Here is a 22411-nt window from a genome sequence, read left to right as displayed (position 1 = left end):
AACGCCAAAGGGCTATTGGTTCTCAATTTGTCGGCAACAGCTCTGGAGGGAACTTGACGTTTGCGGTCAAAGGTGAACAACAACAACAGAGATATCCTAACAGCAGAGCACATATGCCTATACAAAGAGAGAGACCTTTTTGTACCAAGTGCAACTTCCATGGTCATACGATTGACACTTGTTACAAGATACATGGATATCCTCCGGGGTACAAAATCAAAGGGAAACCTCCAACCAAATTTTCGTCTGCAGGAGTAAATCAACTCTCTGACACACAAATGTCCTCGAACCCCGATACTAATTCATCCCAGAATGTGCTTCAACAGTTTGACAAAGCCCAAGTTGAGCAGCTAATGACAATGTTTGCTCAACATTTATCGACACTCGATTCTCAAGAAAGTCAAGTCCAGGCTCATGCTACAGGTATTTGTTTATCAATATCTGCGAACAACAACTTATGCTCACCTATCACTTGGATTCTTGATTCTGGAGCTTCCAAACACATTCGTTCGAATATGTCTCTTTTCCAAACATACAAACCAGTGCATAATTCAATGGTGACATTGCCGAATCATGATTGCATCAGGGTTAAATATTGTGGAGATATAAAGATTAATAGTTCCTTGACACTTAAAGATGTACTCTATGTTCCAGAATTCAAGTTCAATCTTCTGTCAGTAAGTTCTCTTCTTGATGACAACAAATACGTGATACAATTCTATCATGATGCCTTCATAATTCAGGAGCTCGTGACACAGAAGAGGATTGGCAAGGGTAGAAAAATTGAAGGGTTGTATGTTCTGGATCCATGGACCAAAGCTCCAATTGTTGCTGTCAATCAGATCTCAGTGGACACTTGGCACATCAGACTTGGTCATCCCTCCACTCAAGTCATGGATATGCTAAAAGGTCATTTAGGCTATGGCTCTTCGACGTTTAATTCACATAAACCTTGTTACATATGTCCATTAGCTAAACAAAGACGTTTAACATTTGTTTCTCATCAAAACATTTCTCAACATTCGTTTGATCTTATACATTGCGATGTTTGGGGACCACATCACAGTTCCACATATAATGGTCATCGTTATTTCCTCACCTTGGTGGATGACTGTACTCGTTTTACATGGGTATTTTTGTTGCATAACAAATCAGAAGCTCCACATGTGGTAACACGTTTCTTCAACATGATTGAGAATCAATTCCACAAGAAGATCAAAGCCTTTCGCACCGATAATGCAAAAGAGCTTGCATTCACTGAACTCTGCCAAGCTAAGGGCATTTTACATCAGTTCTCTTGCGTACAAACACCCCAACAAAACTCAGTTGTCGAAAGAAAACATCAGCATCTTTTGAATGTGGCTCGGTCACTTTTATTTCAATCTCGGGTACCTACCAAGTTCTGGGGAGAGTGTGTTCTAACTGCCACATTTTTGATCAATCGCGTGCCTTCACCTCGGACTCTAAACAAATCTCCCTATGAACTCCTATATCAAAGAGCCTTCGATTATGCTGATCTACGTAGCTTTGGATGTCTTGCCTTTGCATCCACATTGGCTGCCCATCGAGATAAACTCTCACCCAGGGCACGTTCATGTATTTTCCTCGGATATCCATCAGGTATCAAAGGATACAAATTATTAGACCTCCAAAACCAAGAGGTCTTCATTTCCAGGAATGTTGTATTCCATGAATCTGTCTTCCCTTGTCATCTCAGAACAACAACCACAAATGTTGATCCTTTTCCAAATGTGGTCTTACCGAAGCCATTAGAATCACCATGCATAAGTAATGAGTCTTCGTCCGTTGACAATACTTCCTTGATTGTCCCTGACTCCGATGAGCTGGTGCATTCTTCACCTGCTGGTCATCAACCAAGTGTCACAACTCGAACTTCTTCAAGAATCACGAACCCACCATCATATCTTCGTGATTATCATTGCAACTTATTGCATTCATCAGTCCCAACAAGTTCTAAATCTCTCTACCCTCTAAATGCTTATGTTTCTTATGATACTTTGTCTCGACAATATCGTCATCTAGTGCTCAATGTTTCCTCACAATTTGAGCCTCAATCCTACCACCAAGCTGTTAAGTTTCCTCAGTGGCAAGAGGCAATGAAAGCTGAACTTGATGCAATGGAAATTAACAACACCTGGACAGTGGTTCCATTGCCTTTGGGAAAACACTCTATCGGATGTCGTTGGGTATACAAGATCAAATACACATCTGAGGGTTCCGTAGATCGATACAAGGCTCGTCTTGTTGCCAAAGGGTACACTCAACAAGAAGGAATTGACTTCTTTGAAACATTTTCACCGGTGGCCAAGTTAACCACTGTCAAAATACTTCTAGCACTTGCTGCCAGCCAGCAGTGGCACCTTGCGCAACTCGATGTTAATAATGCTTTTCTTAATGGCGATTTGCTAGAGGAAGTGTACATGGATTTACCTCTTGGCTATGCCACTCAAACTCCCCAGGGCAATAAGTCATCCAAACTTGTGTGTAAATTACACAAGTCGATCTATGGTTTACGCCAAGCATCTCGCCAATGGTATTCTAAATTCTCCAAGGCCTTACTACAACATGGTTTTTCTCAATCTCAATCAGATAACACATTATTCACAAAAGGGTCAGGTCCTTCCTTTGTTGCCTTACTTGTCTACGTTGACGATATCATCATTGCTGGACCATCGTCGCATATCATACAGTCCTTGAAAACATTGCTTCAAAATCACTTTAAACTCAAGGACTTAGGATCACTTAAATACTTTCTCGGTCTGGAAATTGCTCGCAACCAACAAGGGATCTGCTTGTCTCAACGTCATTACACATTACAATTGCTGGAAGACACTGGTTTATTGGCTAGCAAGCCACTTTTTACACCCATGGAACCCCGAACGAATCTTAACACTACTGATGGCCAACCACTTGAGGACATCTCGCAATATCGTCGCCTTATTGGTAGACTACTCTACCTTACATTATCCCGGCCTGACATAGTTTTTGCAGTCCATAAACTCAGTCAGTTTGTCTCAAAACCTCGCACACAACATATGCAAGCTGTTCATCATCTCTTACAATATCTAAAAGCAGCTCCTGGTCAAGGTGTATTCTTTCCAGTTTCTTCATCCCTTCACTTAAGAGCGTTCTCTGATGCTGACTGGGCTTCATGTGTAGACACACGAAAATCGGTCACTGGCTATTGCGTATTTCTCGGTGATGCATTGGTCTCATGGAAAGCTAAAAAGCAAGCAACCATTTCCAGATCTTCAACTGAGGCCGAATACCGAGCATTAGCAAGTACCACTAGTGAAGTCATTTGGCTTCAGCAGCTCTTACACGATTTCAACGTTACACCTACTGCTCCAGCCACTATTTACTGTGATAATCAATCGGCTATCCACATTGCCCACAATCCTATATTTCACGAACGTACCAAACACATAGAGGTCGATTGCCATTTTGTCCGCAACAAGATAGCTGATGGTTCAATCAAATTACTGCATGTACGCTCACATCTCCAACTCGCGGACATGTTCACAAAGCCGTTACCTTCCACTACTCTCTCAAGTTTACTCTCCAAGATGTCCGTAAAGAACATATACGGTCCATCTTGACGGGGGGTATTAGACGGTTAAGTTAGCTTGGTAGTTAGTCTACCATCAGTTAGATAGTTACCGACAGTTAGGTAGTTAAATGGTTGGAATTTGGTTAAATAGAAAGTAATCAATGTAAAGAATTCATTCTTTCAGAATCATTTTTCAGTAATTCAATGAGAAAGGCTTAATGCCCCAATGCTTGTTCTTCTTCCGTAATATTATCGGTAAATAATATAAAAATCAAAGTGTTGTTATATGCGAAGTTGGCTTAATATTTGGGCTTCCAAATTTGGGTCGATGCAAAACTTGCATCACTTGTCAGGACTTTTCTTTTCTACCGGTGAGATTCAGCTTACATTTTGTGCCTCCACATTTGGGTCGAAAAACAATATCCGAGTTAAAGGTAAAATATTTAATCAATATTAGGGTTGTAAATATATACAGATTGCATTTGGATTCATACATTTGAAACATGGATTTCAAATAACATCCAAGATAGATGTATCTCAAATTCGTTATATTTACTATTAAAAATGTTTAAATCCATCTTACTTCTGGCTTGTGTCCACTATTTAACATGACGAGCTTGTTTTCCTCCGTATTCAATCATCTTCAGGGAGGGGATTTTATTGTCAAATCCGAATTCTATGTCCACATCTCTAGTATGGAAGTCAGGTTCTTGCCTAGATTCCCATTATTTAGGTCCAAGTCCATGGCTTTGCTTCTTGCCTTTCGAGCGACGCTGCCCCCTTTGCAGACATCCCAGAACGCAAGCCACCGTTGTTGAGACGACAAAAGTAGGCCCGAACGATCCATTAGAACGGGAAGAATTTGACTGAAAAATATCTACTACTATTGTCTTATGTATTTGTAATATTGTGATAACCCAACGTTCCGAGCATAGTTGTTGAACAATAGTTTATAACATTTTTTTCAATCTCTTAGACATCTTTTTTACGCATAAGACCATGGATGTTATCCTTTATTTCATTCACTCTACTTTAATTATATGGTCGATATCCTCAATCTTTTTGGATAACAGATTATAAATAGAGAAAATTTAACACTAGGACTTCTCGGCATTAATCTCAATTGGGCTACCCATCCATCTAAATTTTGACCAAAGTTACAAACTTAATATTCCATTTTTAATGTACTAATTATTTACGTTTACTTTCAAGATTTTCACGTCATTTAGATATACAATTAAATTGACACACATTATGACATTTTTCAATGATAACAGAGAATAAAAAATAATAGAGATAAAGTTGAATTCAAAGGTTCAAAATATTTGTGTAATTTAAAATAAAAAATATAAATTTTCCTAATTTAGGCATCTAATTTGTTAGCCACGTCATTTCTAAATATTGAACCCCCGTATCTATTATATATTATTTTATAAAAGTTGAGGACATGATAAAACCCGTAAAAAAAACATCAAAATATGTATATCTATTTTTGACCTCTATTATGAACAAATTCACCAAAATTGTTTTTTTTTTTTATCAAAATTATAGTGCAATTTATCATTATTTCTTATAATTATATTTTGATTCTAATTTAAATTTAAATCAAATAAATTATAAAAAATATTATAAAAGTGCGTAACCGAGTACTATTCTCTAGAGAGGATCCAAAATTTATATCTCAAAATATAACATTCTTGCAAATGCGGCAACCATGGACCATGGCGAACGCTCGTTTTGTCTTTCGGCGTTTCTCACTTACTAATATTAGTTTTTAAAAATACCCCGTAAATAAGGAATGTAATTTAGCTTACTAGCGATGTTTGCAAATTTTGTGTTGAAACACGAGACTTCAAATTTGAGAAATAAGCGTTGTTCTGGCGGGCGCGACTTCTTGACTGCATCGTGATCATATCTTCAACTTCAGACTGGGTGGTTTTCATTCTGTTCGATTTTTCCCATTTTAGCAGTGAGGTTAGTGATGTTACTCGACCCATCTTCCATTTATGTTTTTCTTCATATATATAAATATATGCTCAATAGATTGATGGTTGCTGTCTGAATGTGCATATTGTGTGCTGTTTCTTGCAATCACTGAATAATTGTTTGCTGGGTGATTTTTGTTTGCTGATTTATGCCGTTTCTGTAAGTTTTTATAAAAATGTTCATTGGCCGATTGGGAGTTGGGACGATATTATATGTTTATTATAGATTTTGATGGTGATTAATCGAAATTTGCTCAGTTTACCATAATATTTGCACGAGGTTGATGCTAATTATAAGTGGGTCTGCTCTCACAATTTTTTTTCCTGTGAGAAGTCGATGTACTCAAATTCAAAGAGTGATATTCGAATTTGGGAAAAATTACTCTGCCAAATTTATAGGTCGTACTCATGGAGTTGGAAGTCCTAAGTCGGCCCTTATAAGAATGCTGTTATTAAAGTACTCTGTGGGGGAGTTGATGTATTCATAGAGTAACATTCGTTAGTTTCATGTCCGTGGACTATTAATATGAAGTTCATGGGTTGTAGGGAATACACATGGATAAATCTCACTGATCTAAAGCAACCGGAGATAGTTGAATAGCAATTGATAAATTTTGTCACATGTCATAATTGTGTCTCTGTCTCTTCTAACGACGTTCATTAAGTGATTTCTTCATCAGATAAGCGGCGTATTTTGCAGTTAGAGTCTTAGAGACCTTGAAGCATGGTTTATGGGAAAATGTAACAAGTTCATTCAATCATATCTTACTACAAGCACTATTCAAATTCAATTAACATCGTGCAACCTTTTCAGAGAATAGATTGGAAGCTAAGTTGTAGTTAATGATTCATGACCCTTTTACTCTGATAAAAAATGCCTTTGAACCACTGAGAAATGTGTTGTCGAGCGACTCCACGGGACTATATCAAGATCTCAAAGAAAAGAAATTTTTTATTTACAACACTTGTACAGGTGGTGATGGATGAGATTCAAACCACAAGAATGAGCACAGACGACTCAAGCAAGAAAAGCTTTGGGCTTCCTAATTTGACCGGTTTTGATATATATAGCTTGGTCTCAAACTTCCCTAAGAAAGTGTGCGAGTACGTCGAGGTGGGCTACCACTGACCATAAAGTAAATTGAAAAAAAGAACTTTTACTCAATTGTATTTAAGATAAATCATTCTTATTGTTGCAGCTGCATTTCAAACCAATTAAGAGAGATGACTATTCAAATATCTTACAATTTTCTGAGAGGAAGAACGAAGAGTTATCCACTTCATTGTTGAATTTAGAAAAACAAATGTACGCCTGGAAAGAGAATCCAAAGTGGGTCGATCATCCTCCAGAAATAAAGGTATTCGGAGTTTTCTGCTTCTGCTGTTGCTAGACATATCTCACTGTGTAATATTTCAGTCCATCCACCACTGATTCTTTGATTTATCCACGAGAGTGCATGCATGCAAAAAACTTTCTCGCAGGTCACCGTACCTAAAGGTTCACTTTGCAACCTAGTTATGAAAGTCAACGTCGGGTTGCCACCAGATAAGGTTTATAACATTCTCACAGATCCTGATAGCAAAAGAGTTTTCAAGAATATTAAGGTAATGATCATACTCTTCGTGTCACCAAAGAAAGAAATGGCCATGAAACTATAGGGTGTAAGAGGAAAGATGAGCGTTGGTGTCAAAAATTTGTTCTCTATAATCCAGACAATCTGCAATTATTTTGCACCACTTGCGTTTTCAATTAGACACTATTTTGTATTTCCTTAGGAAGTAATATCAAGAAAAGTTTTAGTTGAGGAAGGATCGAGGCAATTACTGGAAGTGGAGCAAGCAGCACTTTGGAGATTTCTTTGGTGGTCTGGGACTATCTCTGTTCATGTTTTAGTAGATCAGAACAGAGAAGATCACACTGTAAGAATGGAACATCATTTAATAAATGTATTTCATTTGTTTGTTTGATTCGAGCTTCAATTGTTAGAATCAGTGATTGGCCCCTGGCATGTCACTCGGCATTTTTGCTCTGAGAAATGTTTTGTCCTCTTCTTAAAATCAAACGCGTATCTTCATTTCGACACGTTATTATCGATTACTAGCTATATAAGTGTTGGTCTACAATGTTTTTCCCCCTTGTCAGATGAAATTTAAACAAATAAAGTCAGGATTCATGCAAAGATTCGAAGGTTGCTGGAAAATGGAACCTTTATACGTCGACGAAGACTTGTGCCACCCGTTAAAGCCCGAGTCTCTGAAAGATTACATTTCTTGTACTAAAGGAAGGGGAAGAATCGGCTCAAAGTTGCACTTGGAACAACTCATACAGCCATCCATCGTTCCACCCCCTCCTATTTCTTGGTATCTGAGAGGAATTACTACAAAGACTACAGAAATGCTGATTCATGACTTGCTCGCTGAAGCTGACCGAATCAGGCAAGATCCTTCTTCACGGGTTGAGGGCCTGGATTTGTTTGATGGAAAAACTGGTGAATATGGAGTTGATGGTTTGTGTGATATTAAGGAGAGATGGGCGATGAGAAGAAAAAATTCGAGGCGTTGTCAGAGAAGGTTGTGTACTTGAATTCAGAGTCATGTTCGATTTGTATACTATTTGTGTTCCTAGTTGGATCAATATGTGCCTCATTGTTTATCGCTCTCATACAATTTACACCAAATCAAAGTCGCACGTGAAACGAATCGAAACCGAAAGGCAACACAACAAAAGTGTTAGGATAGGATTATGATCTTTAATCCCTAGCTACGTTGTGTTTTATTATTTGTGTAATTGTGTGTTTTTATGTGTGTGTATATATATGAACATTCAATCTTTAATATATTTTTTATAATTATATTGTAAAATTAAGCGCGTGATTGATTTTACTTCAAGAAAAACATAATAAACCTCAATGATCTGAAGACTGAAATATTTAAATAGTTTTTTTTATTGTTATATTTTGTTATAATATTATTAGAATAATAGTATATACATGTTGAAAATTAATATTTATGGCTAAATTTAGAAATGAGTTTCAACAAAGAAAATAAAATATTAGTATCACGATTTTTATTTTTTTAATGCTTGAAGAAATATTTTCTAAAAATAAAGAGTAGAGTAACCATTATATCCCCAGCGATTTTAAATTATGTCCATACAATGAATCTCGATACTCACCTACCAAAATTTAGTAATATGAGTGGCTTGAAATTAAAGCAAAATCAGATTTGGTTGCTCGATTGATTTGAATAAATATTTCAAAACTTTAAAAAAGAAGCTTCGAAGTAAAAAATAGTTGTTCAATTATTTTTTTTTAAATTTTTATTCAAATATATGTGTGTCTGAAAAATTAAATTCAATTAATAGGACCAAAAAATAAAAATAGATTTTTAGAATTAGAAAGATTTGGTGCAGTGTTTCACCGTGTGCATGACACATAAAGAAGCATGAAGTGTCGAAAGTGATAAGCTGAAAAAGCATGGTCTGTATCCTTTCCTTTACAACCTTCCAATGGAGATCACTCCTCCACTCTTCACTAACCAAACATCCACCTCTTTTTTTATCCTCCCCATTAAGCATACAAGGCTGTGCAAAACCAACCCATTTCGTCCAAAAACCCATTGACGCTCCTCGAAACCTCAGAGTACTTGCAGCTTCTCCATCTGCGGAAACCTCAACTGCTGCTGCTTCTTCTTCTTCCTCAGTTCCCTCTGAAATGAAGGCCTGGACATACAGTGAGTATGGGGGTGTTGATGTGTTGAAATTTGAGTCGAATGTTGCCGTACCTGAGGTCAAGGGAGATCAGGTTCTGATTAAAGTTGCTGCTGCTTCGCTTAACCCTGTCGATTTCAAGAGGAGATTAGGGAAATTTCAGGCCACCGATTCACCTCTTCCTGTAATTTTTAACATGACCCTTTTGTTTCTTGATATTATTGTTTCATTGCTATTTTTGGGTATAATCCAGTCAAATCTGGTTTTGTCATTTGTTTTGGATGTATTGGTAGTAGAGCAGTGGCTGATGTACAGAGGTAATTGCTTCCCAACTGCATTTATTGGTATATTTTTGTGTAATCTTTTAGAAATTTGAGACTTGGATTAAATTTTTATAAAGAGTTACACGTAAAATGTAAAAATATTTTTTCTTCACTGATCAGGTCTAGTTTAATTTCAAGCACGTCACTAACTAAATAAACATTTTATTGAACTGTTTTTCGATTTTTGTTTCCCGCACAGACGGTTCCAGGCTATGATGTAGCCGGCGTTGTGGTTAAAGTTGGAAGTCAGGTGAATGGTCTGAAGGAAGGGGATCAAGTGTATGGAAACATCAATGAGAAGCCGCTGAATGGACCAAAACAGTTCGGGTCTTTAGCGGAATACACTGCCGTCGAGGAGAAATTATTGGCCCTGAAGCCTAAGAATCTTGATTTCGCGGAAGCGGCCAGTCTCCCTCTTGCAATTGAGACGGCATACGAAGGCCTTCTAAAGGCTGGTTTTTCTGAGGGTAAATCCATTCTTGTTCTTGGTGGAGCTGGTGGCGTTGGATCGCTTGCGATTCAGGTATGCATTTTTTAGTCATTAATTCAAAAATTATCTTCTACATGAAAAAGGAAGAAAAAAAAACGAGTCTTCAGACAGAAAAGTTTTTTAGTCATTAATTCAAAAATTCTACTAAAAGTTAGTACATCTTTGCACAGGTTGCAAAACATGTGTTTGGCGCATCAAAGATAGCTGCCACTTCCAGCACATCAAAACTTGAATTTCTGAAAAGCTTGGGTGCTGACTTAGCTATTGACTACACTAAAGAGAACTTTGAAGAGATGCCGGAGAAATACGATGTAGTTTACGATGCAGTTGGTGAGTTCAATAATCTCCATTCAATCTTTGCTAGATCATGGCTTGATGAGTTGTAAGTATGCATTTTTTCTCTATTTCGAACATGACAGGACAAAGCGACAGGGCAGTGAAAGTAGTGAAGGAAGGCGGGAGTGTAGTTGTCCTAACCGGTGCTGTAACCCCGCCAGGTTTCAGATTCGTGGTCACTTCAAATGGAGAATATTTAAAGGATCTGACTCCATATCTGGAGAGTGGGAAGGTGAATCCGATAATCGATCCTAAGGGACCCTTCCCCTTCGACAAGGTTAAAGAAGCTTTCTCATACCTGGAAACGAACCGGGCTACTGGTAAGGTGGTCATATACCCAATTCAGTGAGAGAATATAGAAAGTATTATTTCAGGTGTGTAAATGAGATTGTCTGATGCGAGGATGTTTGGATGAATGAATTCGGGATTAGCAGGATTCGTCGCGGCAAAGTGTGTGTGTTTGATCCACCATAAGAGATGATGTTTGATCCACCATAAGAGATGATTGCAGTGTGTTAAAGGGTGAATCAAACTTCAAAATTCTTGATCACACTCAAATATAATTTAGGGAAATTTCATTGTTCAAGTATCGTAAACTCGGACTCAATGTTTCATAGCATATTTATTACTTGAGAAGAAAAAAATGGTGGAATTATTACAAAGAATATATATAGCTCTATCTATATATATATATTCGTATTTTCAAATGTGTGAATAACAACACTGGTCACTGAACACTTGCTTATTTATATTTATAAGCATGGAATAAAAATTCACCTACGCTTATTCAATCAAATCCGGGGGAATTAAATTTGTTCATTCTTCTTCACTCGGTTGTTTGGATATTCATGCATATAATCAACATTAAATTTAAATATATAATTAGATACGTAGGATTGACTCTTTCAGCTATCCAGTCGCTTGTAATCAAAATAAATAAACTAGTTGACCAATATGCAAACGTGATGTTAACTCAGCACTCAGTGCAAAAAATTAAATGCTAGTATTTATTCTCCCATTAAATTTAATATCTTCCACTGGAAAAAATAACGAAAAGTTTAATTTAATGTTTCATTTTAATATTCTCTCAATCCTAATTTTAAATGGCTTTTTTTTAGTAGTCTAATTTCAATCTTTGGTTGGTTTTTTTTTCTTATTATTGTTTTCGTTAATAGATCTAAATTAAAGGTATAGAAAAATGTGTAACCAATTTAACTTCAGATTTTAAAAAATCCACCGTGATGAATTTTAAATATACACAAAATAAATTCCTCAGTCGATTCAATGATTTATATATAAAAAATAAGTATATTGTATGGTAAATGGTAGCAGTTATGCCACAAATTGTTATTATTAATTAATAATGGTAAATGGTAGCAGTTATGCCACAAATTGGACTAGGGCCCAACCCAACTTACTTACCCAGGTTTTTGGTAACAACCAGCTTAGAGCAGTTATGCCACAAATTGGACTAGGGCCCAACCCAACTTACTTACCCAGGTTTTTGGTAACAACCAGCTTAGAAGCAATGGCGCTGGCGGAGCCAGCCACGCTGCCGGAAACAGCTGCCTCCGATCCCGTTCTCACAAATGACCAACCAGATTCCGATAATTCGACCCCCAAACCATCCATCCATTCCGATCTATCTTCCTCATCGCTAACCCCTTCCCCTAATATGAGCGCACCTCCTCCGCCGTCGATCCAGCCATCCTTCGGCCTCGCTGTTCCTCTTGTTCCGGTTCCCTCTTCCGGCTCCACGCCTCTGTTTTCACCTCTTCCTCCATATCAGAATCATGGAGTTCCGCCGCCTGGGGTGAGCGCGATGCCGCCGGTGACGATGGCTTCAGCTTCGGGATTCGGGAGTGGTATATATATATATTCGGGAGTGGTATATATTGTCCCTTCGGGATTCACCTCTTCCTCCATATCAGAATCACTACATTATCAATATATTTCGATATATGAACAAAACCATACTAATTGTAATGTAATAAACATGTAATGATTATATTATATTATAATATTTATATTATTATTTTTTATGTTAAAAATAGTATTTTTTATTGTGAGTATGGATAGGATTGACTCGTCTCACAAAATAAAATCCGTGTGACGATCTCACATGAGACCCACTCTATTTATAATTACACAAAAACTATTGATTGTCTCACATACCCGTTTTGTGAGGCTTGTCCGATCCGATCCAACTAATGAAATTTTTTACTTTTTATGTTAAAATATTAATTTTCATAATAAATTAATATGTATCATATGGATAAAAATTTGTGAAATTGTGTAAAAAAAAAAAAACTATTCTAAAAGCTTCAAAAAAAAAAAAAAAACTATTCTAAATTTACAAATCATTTTTTATTTTTAATTTGGATGAACATGAAGTTTCAGAACAAATTATAATGAAAAGAAAACTAGAAGAGAGATCTCACTAAATACGCCCCTTCTCCATACTTTGGGATCATTAATCCATTAATTACATGATTCAAGCCCAGAAGAGAAAAAGATTGTTGAGAAGGGCTAGCCCAATAGTTCAACTAAGTAAGCCCAAAAACAATCGAAATATAACAGGCCCAAGACTATATTATAGATTATTAAATTATTCCTAGGGTTCTGGAAGCGGAGCACGTCTTACATAGAGTGAGCCTCACTCAGAGTAGTTTCTCTGTCAGCTAAAGTTCAGCAGCGATGGCCGTCGGGTATTTTCTCTTTTTCTGTTGATTTTATTTAAAAATTTCTCGTAAATATATTCCTCACTTAATATATGAAACTATTTATCATAATATCACTCTCTTTAATGTTTGATATTGTTTATTTTCAGAAAGAACAAGAGGATTTCAAAGGGTAAGAAGGGAGGCAAGAAGAAAGTGTGAGTATTCTGAACGGTGCTAGTTTTAATATAAAGTGACGGTTTTTGGCTAAAATTGCGTTCGTGATTTATAACAGGACTGATCCGTTTGCCAAGAAAGATTGGTATGATATCAAAGCGCCTTCAATATTCAATACCAGAAATGTTGGCAAAACCCTTGTTACACGTACGCAGGGTACAAAGGTATAATAATTATTGTATCACATTGTTAAGTTTCAAATCAAAGATTTGAGTTTTATTCATTGTAGTCTTGCTTTGTTTGTGTGGCATTTCTGTTTTTCTCTTTATCATAATTCATGTGTCTGGCTATTGGGTCCAAAAAAGTGTAATTTGCTTTTGTTTTTTGGAGCAAGTTAATCTACTTATTTTGAGGAAAGGTATTCATCATGTTGCATTTATTTTAAGCATTTTGCGGAGGATCTTTCTTTTTTCATGTCATGAGTGTTTCATGGATACCTTAGTTGTCTATTTAAATCTTATGCGGATGTTGGAGTGTGGTTTTACATGCTTTTGAACTAATGCACGGTTTTATTTCATCTTAAATATGGTAAAATCTATAGTTATAACTTATAACTAGCAGATTTTGTACTAAAGAATTTGTATACCTTAAAGTTAAAGCTCGAATCTCAAAATGAGAAGCATACTTTATTAAAATGTGCTTCCGTGAGAGGGATGTTATATTACAATCTAAGTCATTCTTATCAATCATATGCAAGAAAATATGACAAATATTTACATCTCTATACAAAAATGAATGTGTATTATTTTAATTTTTAGTTGTCTTCACCCATCCTTGCATTAAAAGTGCGTTAAAGGTTGCCTTGAACCTCTAAAGCATATTAAAACCCGTGCTTCACTACCAAGTGCTTCAACAAAAGTTTATTTGGTTTGTTTATTTATGCACATGTTTAAGGAAGTTGTCGTATGACGAGTGTTGATGTATTAACTAATGTTCCTCCGGAGGAGATACTAGGTAGACAAACAAGTGCTCAAATGAAGAGAAAATGGTCTTTTTCATTTTTTATTTGATGGTTCTTTTCGTGCTTGTTGAAATTATGAAATGCAATACTTATTCTAATGGAGTTGAATGTTTTTTATGCTTTATTTTACATGTGTCATGTTCAACATTTGTTCTTTCTATCAGATTGCTTCGGAAGGACTCAAGCATCGTGTCGTTGAGGTGTCCTTGGCTGACCTTCAAGGTGATGAAGACCATGCCTTCAGAAAGATCCGCTTGAGAGTTGAAGATGTTCAGGGCAAGAACGTTCTCACAAACTTCTGGGTATGAAGGAGCTAAAGATGCATACTCTTTTGTGATAATGTGCATTCTGTGTATCTAATGCCTTTTATTTCCTTGGTGAGCTGCAGGGTATGGATTTTACTACTGATAAGTTGAGGTCACTTGTCAAGAAGTGGCAGTCATTGATTGAGGCTCATGTTGATGTCAAGACAACTGACAATTATACTCTGAGGATGTTTTGCATTGGTTTCACCAAGAAGCGTGTGAATCAGCAGAAGCGGACATGTTACGCACTTTCCAGCCAAATTCGTCAAGTAAATACTTGTATTATTACAAACTTGTTTCAAATTTATTCACACCATGTATATGTCCCTTCATCCTCAATTTGGTGTGGCATATGTGGAAGTAAATGTTCTGTTTCAGTAATATATCGATTTCATGTGGATGATTGTTATTCCTTTAGATTCGGAGGAAGATGCGGGAAATCATGGTTAACCAGGCACAATCTTGTGATCTCAAGGATTTGGTTCAGAAGTTCATTCCCGAGTCAATCGGAAAAGAGATTGAAAAGGCTACTTCTAGCATTTACCCTCTGCAAAATGTGTACATTAGGAAGGTCAAGATCTTAAAAGCTCCCAAATTCGACCTTGGCAAGTTAATGGAGGCAAGTTTTTATTGTCCATCATCTCCTTTTAGCCCTATGTCACTATTAATAAGTTAGCCTTCACCGTCTTGAAGCAATAAGATTAGTATCTTTTATATTTTTGTTCATGATTCAAGAAAAAATGTGATGACTGCTGCACTGGTCGTCATCAGAACATCCATGAAATTCGGGATCTAAATTCTGTTAACCATGTCTATTACTTAGGACACAAACCGAGAGTCGAATTCATCTTTTTCTATCGTATCATAAATTTTGTGTGTATTTGCATGAACTTGAAGGTTCACGGCGATTATAGTGAAGACGTCGGTATCAAGCTGGAGAGGCCTGCTGAGGAGACTATGGCTGAGGTGGCCGAAGTCGTCGGTGCTTAGATTTTGCTGATTCCACCCAAGTTTTCTTTTATTCCTTTGCACTGGTGACTCCAGTTTAGGGAAAGTCTGATAATGTGACGTTGGATGTTAATTTTGTTTTCTTTTGTTTGGTCGGCAATCCTTTTTAACCTGCACTTTTGCCAGAACTACATTAAAATATCGCCTTTTGTTTTTGAAGCAATGGAAGTATTACTTTTAATCTTATAATTCTATTTTTCTCAAATTTTACTCTTTAATCTTATCGTTACTATGTTTGCATCGATGAATTTTGTTCTCATTTGTTGTAATATTTAAAATTAGAGAAATTTGCATGCCAAAATTTGATAAGAAATTGTATATTTTATATATAACTAGGCAAAATTCCGGTGGAACGCCAAAGAGACGAGATGCGAAAATCATTACTCATAATTATCAAAATAGGCTTTTGAAGTAACAATTTCTTCAAACAAAGGTCAACACATGGAACAATAAAGTAAACATTCAAAAATCAATTAATTCGCTAAGAAATACAAATTCCATCGTCGTTTTCAATTTGAAGGCAAATATAAAAAAAACAATTGGAGAAACACTAAAATAAAAGAAAGTTAGCATGAAAATCTCAGTCGATGGTTTCAACCAGTAGTCAGCATCATCTTCACAAATTCATCGTAATTAACTTGCCCGTCACCATCCAAATCGGCTTCTCTAATCATCTGCTCAACCTCATCATCGCTTAATTTTTCCCCTAAATTGATCATTACATGACGCAGCTGCGGCAAAATTTCGTCAAAAAAATAATGAAGGAAATCTACCTTCGCAAAAAACATCTTTTATTAAAAACTAGAGCGGATATTGTATTAACATAACAACTATTGTTACATACAGCAAAACATATTAGGTAGCTTCTCCAAATATTAATTCCATGGGTCAGATTTACATTATGATTAATAAATATTCTAGCTAGATTATCAACACTTGCAAGATTTGATTCAAATTTATCTCCAAGCTAATCAATATATGAAGGGGAAGGGCACCTCAGTAGCTGAAATGTAACCATTTTGATCTTTGTCAAACACTTTGAATGCTTCCTTGAGATCCTCCTCCGAATCAGTGTCCTGGAAATTATTCTTTCTACATTATTATTATTATTATTATTATTACTACAACCAAAACCAAATGTTTGAATGTACATACCTTGACTTTCTTGGCCATGAGAGTCAAGAACTCAGCAAATTCGATAGTCCCATTCCCGTCAGAATCAACTTCATTAATCATATCTTGAAGCTCCTCCTCACTGGGATTCTGATCCAGAGACCTTATCACTGTTGCCAATTCTTCGATGGTAATACAACCTGCGTATGTAAATTTGAATTAGGAACAAACCCATCATAAATATAGCTACCAAAAATTCATTTCATCGATCGAGTTGACAATATTTATTCCTCTCAAACTCATAAAAGAAGAAGCACTAACCATCACCATCTTTGTCAAATAGACTGAAGGCTTCTTTGAACTCAACAATCTGTTCTTCATTAAGTACTGCATCCATCATGGAGATAGGTTTTCTTAAGGTAACAATGGACACAAAATACTTGAAATTACTTTGGTTTGGGGGAGAGAGAGAGCGATGGGTATTATATTGTGTATAGCTAGCTAAATCCTGGCTGGCTTTATATATCATGTAGTAACGAGAGATGGGACATGCAAAGCAAAAAAAATAAATAAAAATAAATATATCATATATTAAAAGAAAATGAGGAGTAGTCAAGAATAGAGTAGGTCAATGTTGTGCTAGTGGGAGAATGTACGAATATTTGAATATTTCTCACCGAAAAAGCCAAGTCATTGTAAATTCTTTTTTAACAATAACATGCTCGAGCTAGTAGCTTGATTTCTTTGACCCGATCCTCTTAATAATTTTGACATGCATCTTACTTAATTATAATCAAACAACGAAGCTCAGCTCGATGTGATACTTATGAAATGGTCGGTGGATAGAATTACATATTTCCTATACATAAACGGAACATGATTGGATAAAAACTGCTAGCTGCATGCATGTAGAAAACGAGTGCTGCAGTGATATACATACATGCATGCATGCATGTGTGACAAAAAGGCAACGAAAAGCATGATAAGCTGAATAGGTCAAAAATGGAGTAATGTAATCGTATGTGAATAACATCAAGAAGTCGACCGAATCTCCCTTGACAAAGAGTCCTCTACTCGGTTTCTTTTACTCTCGTCTCTTGGATTTTCTCCACCTAATTTGATAACTGAACGTTATTTCCCTTGGGTTTCAAGTCAACTAGTTTTGAGATTCTTTTTAAAAAACGGTGATCGTACGTTAATGTTTACTTGACTATATATGAACGCGCAAGGCCGCAATCGCCATTGAATCAGCATAAACTTTATATTATTTCATTTTACACATATATAAAGATTATACTGTACGTACATCCCTTTTGTACGGTGGTTCTGTCACGAACCCACCTGATTTGGAAGCAACGGGCTTCACTTAGGAATAATCGAATTGGACTGAAAATCTGTCTTCATTTTACAAGCCCGTCTTTCTTGGCTGGGCTTTAGTCCATTTTTAGATCCATCTTCTGGCCCTTTTATATTATATCCAAAATATGAAGAAACGCTAGCTCTAAAAAAAACACCGATTATTAAAATATTTCCACAAGAATTGGAGTGATTTTGTGAAACGGTCAATTAAAAAAAAATGTTATTTTTTATATTAAAATTATCAATTTTTGATGGAGTGAGTCTCATGTGACGGATCGATCTTACTTATATTCACAATAAAAATTAATATTCTTAGCATTGATATTTTTTTATGGGTGATCTAAATAAGAGATTCGTATCATAAATACGACCCATGACATCGTCTCACATAAATTTTTGTATGATACAATTCTTCGTGAAAAAGCCACACAAAAAAAGGCCGTCAACTTTTCGTTACATTAGTTGATCCTGGACGAAATCGAACTCAATAGACCAAACCGAAAAAGCTTCATTCTTCCTATGTTTCTTGTTCAATTCAAAAAAAAAATTGTGGGTCTCCTTTGTTTTCTGATTGTGCGTTTAGTTTTTATTTATACGTCAGAAGTATATAAAAAAATGCAAACTGGGAGTTCAGGTGAGCTTCGATCGCCGACGGGAGCAGCGGATACAAGAGGGAAACACAGGGTTTCTGCTGAATTGAAGAGACTTGAGCAAGAAACTCGATTCTTGGAGGTTGTTTTTTTCCCTATTGTTTTCTTGTTTTAGGTCCTTTATTTGTTTTTGTTATCATAAATTTTTTCATTTGTCTTGTGTCTGGGATGCTGTAATTTCACTGCACATATTATTTTGAGTGGTGAAAGATGAAATCTTGAGGTATGTCTTCTGGTCATTTTTCTCTCTTTCATCCTTTTTTTCAAAAAAAATTCTGTTTCATTTCAAAAGAAAATGAAGTTTTAGATAATTAAGATTTTTCCTTGAGCTCTCTTAATATTGTTGAATGATCCACGATAGGAGTTGGAGTGGATTCTGGAATCCCTCTTTTTGCCAAAAGAGATGGTAGATTCCCGCTGAACCAAATTTATTTTCATTTCTCACAATTAGTACTGGAAAAAATGAGATTTTTTTGGAGCCCAGTACGGGATAATAAGTCAACCTTATGAAGTGTGTTGACTTCACGTAATAGGGTGAAGTAAAAACAGTCAGTTCATACTTGTGTTATTTAGTATAATTTACCATTACTTAGCTTCAAGCATTCAAACCCTCCTTATAAATTTACAAGCAAGGGGCAGATGCTGACGTTGATCACTCCACTTTTTCACTTGACAGTTGTTGGGATCACCTCTTTGTTGAGTTTTAGGGTTTTTAATTTTTTTTTCATTTGTTGGATACATGTGGTCATTACTAGCATGCTTCTTGGAAATGTTGGAGAAACCTTTTTTCGAAAAAAACATGCCCACTGATGTGATGAATGTGATCAATGCAAAATATTGCTTTATGCATCTTATGAGCATTTAATTATAACTAGAATTAGTAAACCGAGGAAAATTCTTCAGCCAAAAGCGCACACTGTCTAATAAATGAATCTGCAGTTAGATTGAGTTATGTTACATTGTTGGGCATTAATGAACATCTTGGTTCACTAGTGTGATTGATGAAGCTAAGCCCGAAGAAACTTGACATTTATGTATTATCCAGCCTCAAACAGTCAAACATGGCACTAGAAATACCATAAAAATGTTAAAAATTTAATGCTTGGTTTGACAAGCCCGTAGCTTGATCCAATGTGTGTGTGAATTATCTTGACCAACTAACTAGTCCACATTATAAATCTGTCGAGAAAGAGAAGTTGGGGAATTTTTTGTTATCAATAAGTTAAGAATTGATCTTTGATATTTTTGCCAAATACATAATGATTCGCAGTCACGATATAATATCTTGTTCCACATACAAATGTTGAAGGAATGTGATTGGACTTAAAAGGATCAACGCCAAATACTTTTACATTTTGTTGAGCGATGACAAATGTTTAGTAGTTGTTAGTGGAGCCCTTCAAGTACATTGTCTCTTGCATTGGCACCCATCTCTTGGGTTAGGAGAGTGATAGAATGGTATCAAAGACAATCCCGAGGAGACTTTTAGACTGGAAAATCTGGTTATATACTTGTGAAAATTCTAGAATGTGAAAGAGCACGATGAGTACATCCATGTCCAATGGGTGAAAATTGTAATACACTATAATGATGTATAATGTATCATTCCGACAACTTAATTAGTTATTTTCACAAAGTGGAAATGCATGCGAAATAATTGCTTATGGAACTTATTATGCACAATCTTGCTTGTACATATCCTCACCTATAGGACCCAGGACCCGACAAAAGATTAGCTTAAGCAAGTGTATGGGATACTTGATTATCTTTTATGATGCTTGACAAGAAAATACAAAAATATCTAGTTTTTTTAGCTTTAAAAAGGTATCTAACTAAGTATTCTTTGTTATCCCCATATACATGTTAAAAGAATAATTGGTGAAAGTGTACTTATAGCTGTCAGATACGAGTACTCTTTTTTGGCAAATGGACTTTGATTTATTCACTTTTGTACAGATACCAGTCTTCACATATAGATTTCTTAATGGTGATTTGATTTTCACTTGTGCCTGTATTTACTTGTACGTCCATGCTGTAGAATAATTAACATTTAGAATGCAATTATAGTGCTTTGATTATATACTATTAATTTTGTTGGTTTTAAATTGTAAAACTCAAATCAGATTGCTGTAATCAGTTATTTTGGCGTCCTTTTAAAACAGCCAATTAAGGATGAATTTCTATCATTTTATTTGTCACGACATAGCTAAAGTCGAAATGTTTTATTGTAAACTGCAAGTACTTGCAAAAGTCAAAGTGTTATATTGCAAACAGCAAGTACGTGTGATTCTTTTTTCCCAACAGCTTTTGTGCTTCACTTTCATGAATGTTCGGAATCCCACTCATGATAGTCTTTGCCTTTCTCAACTCTTTAAAGTGTATGTAAGAGAATATGTAATAGTGATCTATCTCCACCTATCTACAATGTTGAGAAATTGGATCACCAAATCTTTCTGCCTGTTGTGTCTGTGTTAGTTATAGTTCCACATAAGAAAGACTATAAGTAATTTCTTATGCGAGACAACTTGCACAGGAAGAATTGGAACAGCTCGAGAAAATGGAGAAAGCATCATCTGCTTGTAAGGAGTAAGTGAGAAGATCTTTAAATGACTTGCCACTTTTCTGCTTTTAGCATGATATAAATGCCTGACAGTACTTTTATTATTAACAGGATGTTGAGTAATATTGAGACAAGACCAGATCCTCTTCTTCCTGTGTAAGAACTCTAACTTGTGTGACTGTGTCTTCATTCACGAGTGCCATCAGTATGGCCAGTCTAGCGAAGCCAGGAACTTAATGGGGTGAAATTAAGAGTTAAATTTTTTTTGTTAAAAAAATGGATAATGTTTTTATCCTTTTTGTATGGGAAAATGTACACATATATAGGAAAAATTAGAAGGGAGGAGCAACGGCCTTGCTGGCCTCCCTCTTTCTCCACATCTAGTCATGGTCCTGTTGATAAATTTTTCATCCAATCTAACTCAAGCCCATGACCTGTGTCATGCAAAACTAATAGCTGTACTATTCGACCATTTAGTCGGTCGTATGATATTTTCCGTGTCCTTTTCAGAACGAATGGTCCGATAAATCCAATCTGGGATCGATGGTTTGAAGGGCTTCAAGATTCTTCTGGATGTAGGTGCCGGATACTATGATGCTTGCGGCTGATTTCTGGGATTATTATTCTTCAAAAGGCGTTTTCGTTAAAACCTCTCTTACAGCAGGCATCGAGGATAGTTGGACACAACTGTGTTTCATGTTAAAACTAGCTTATGTTTGCGTTGTCAGGAAATTAAATTTTTTTGTCACCCCCGTCACCCCATGCCAGCAGATTTGGATTAACAATGTTACATGTTCATCAGAAGATGAATGGTGCGGTGTTTGATACGATTATTTCCATTCTCTACCCATTTCTATTTAAACATATCTGTGAATGAATGATAGCTCATGTTACAATATGTGCGGTTCTTCTTTCTTCTTCTCTTTTTAGCTGTTTTTTTTTTAATCGCCCTGCTCTATTCTTGCATTAACTCTCTTGGTCTTTCTTTTTGCTCTTTTTTCTGTAATGACACGAGCATCAACAAGCGTATTAACCAGCTACGCAATTAACAGAAAGTGCGGAGCTAAATTTTTTTACGATGGGATGAACTTGTATATTTCATATCACAAATTTTTATTTTCAGAAAAAGTAAACTTAGAATCAC

General features: G+C 36.0%; 5 protein-coding genes across 6 annotated transcripts; 4 read left to right on the top strand and 1 right to left on the bottom strand.

Annotated features, from left to right (window-relative positions):
- Window positions 1–5451: 5451 nt before the first annotated feature.
- Window positions 5452–8379, top strand: LOC140835210 (uncharacterized). Of its 2 annotated transcripts, none has more exons than XM_073200663.1 (6): window positions 5452–5545; window positions 6530–6670; window positions 6756–6914; window positions 7039–7161; window positions 7333–7476; window positions 7700–8379. In XM_073200663.1, the coding sequence occupies exons 2-6, from the start codon at window positions 6536–6538 to the stop codon at window positions 8138–8140; spliced, it is 1002 nt and encodes a 333-aa protein (XP_073056764.1). In that variant the 5' UTR covers window positions 5452–5545; window positions 6530–6535; the 3' UTR covers window positions 8141–8379. The 2 variants fall into 2 exon arrangements, with proteins under 2 accessions (XP_073056764.1, XP_073056762.1); XM_073200661.1 differs by lacking the exon at window positions 5452–5545 and adding an exon at window positions 5574–5716 and having other exon boundaries at window positions 7700–8378.
- A 593-nt stretch (window positions 8380–8972) lies between these two features.
- Window positions 8973–11000, top strand: LOC140835209 (2-methylene-furan-3-one reductase-like). The gene is made up of 4 exons (XM_073200660.1): window positions 8973–9449; window positions 9788–10111; window positions 10249–10408; window positions 10498–11000. Exons 1-4 carry the CDS (start codon window positions 9033–9035, stop codon window positions 10761–10763), a joined length of 1167 nt encoding a protein of 388 aa, XP_073056761.1. The 5' UTR covers window positions 8973–9032; the 3' UTR covers window positions 10764–11000.
- A 1983-nt stretch (window positions 11001–12983) lies between these two features.
- LOC140835208 (small ribosomal subunit protein eS1-like) lies at window positions 12984–15774 on the top strand. Its single transcript, XM_073200659.1, has 7 exons — window positions 12984–13122; window positions 13245–13292; window positions 13370–13475; window positions 14437–14574; window positions 14661–14846; window positions 14996–15196; window positions 15475–15774. The coding sequence occupies exons 1-7, from the start codon at window positions 13112–13114 to the stop codon at window positions 15565–15567; spliced, it is 783 nt and encodes a 260-aa protein (XP_073056760.1). The 5' UTR covers window positions 12984–13111; the 3' UTR covers window positions 15568–15774.
- A 271-nt stretch (window positions 15775–16045) lies between these two features.
- LOC140833638 (calmodulin-1-like) lies at window positions 16046–17178 on the bottom strand. The gene is made up of 4 exons (XM_073197966.1): window positions 17020–17178; window positions 16741–16898; window positions 16581–16661; window positions 16046–16316 (listed from the first exon to the last, which is right to left on the bottom strand). The coding sequence occupies exons 1-4, from the start codon at window positions 17096–17098 to the stop codon at window positions 16179–16181; spliced, it is 456 nt and encodes a 151-aa protein (XP_073054067.1). The 5' UTR covers window positions 17099–17178; the 3' UTR covers window positions 16046–16178.
- Window positions 17179–18466: 1288 nt separating this feature from the next.
- Window positions 18467–22164, top strand: LOC140835206 (guanine nucleotide-binding protein subunit gamma 2-like). Its single transcript, XM_073200658.1, has 4 exons — window positions 18467–18789; window positions 21241–21293; window positions 21379–21423; window positions 21778–22164. The coding sequence occupies exons 1-4, from the start codon at window positions 18577–18579 to the stop codon at window positions 21860–21862; spliced, it is 396 nt and encodes a 131-aa protein (XP_073056759.1). The 5' UTR covers window positions 18467–18576; the 3' UTR covers window positions 21863–22164.
- The last annotated feature ends 247 nt before the right edge of the window (window positions 22165–22411 follow it).

This window comes from Primulina eburnea, chromosome 6, assembly GCF_022965805.1.
Source record: "Primulina eburnea isolate SZY01 chromosome 6, ASM2296580v1, whole genome shotgun sequence".
NCBI lineage: Eukaryota > Viridiplantae > Streptophyta > Magnoliopsida > Lamiales > Gesneriaceae > Primulina > Primulina eburnea.
Note: the sequence above shows the minus strand (reverse complement) of the source record. Positions and strands in the feature narration are given on the sequence as shown.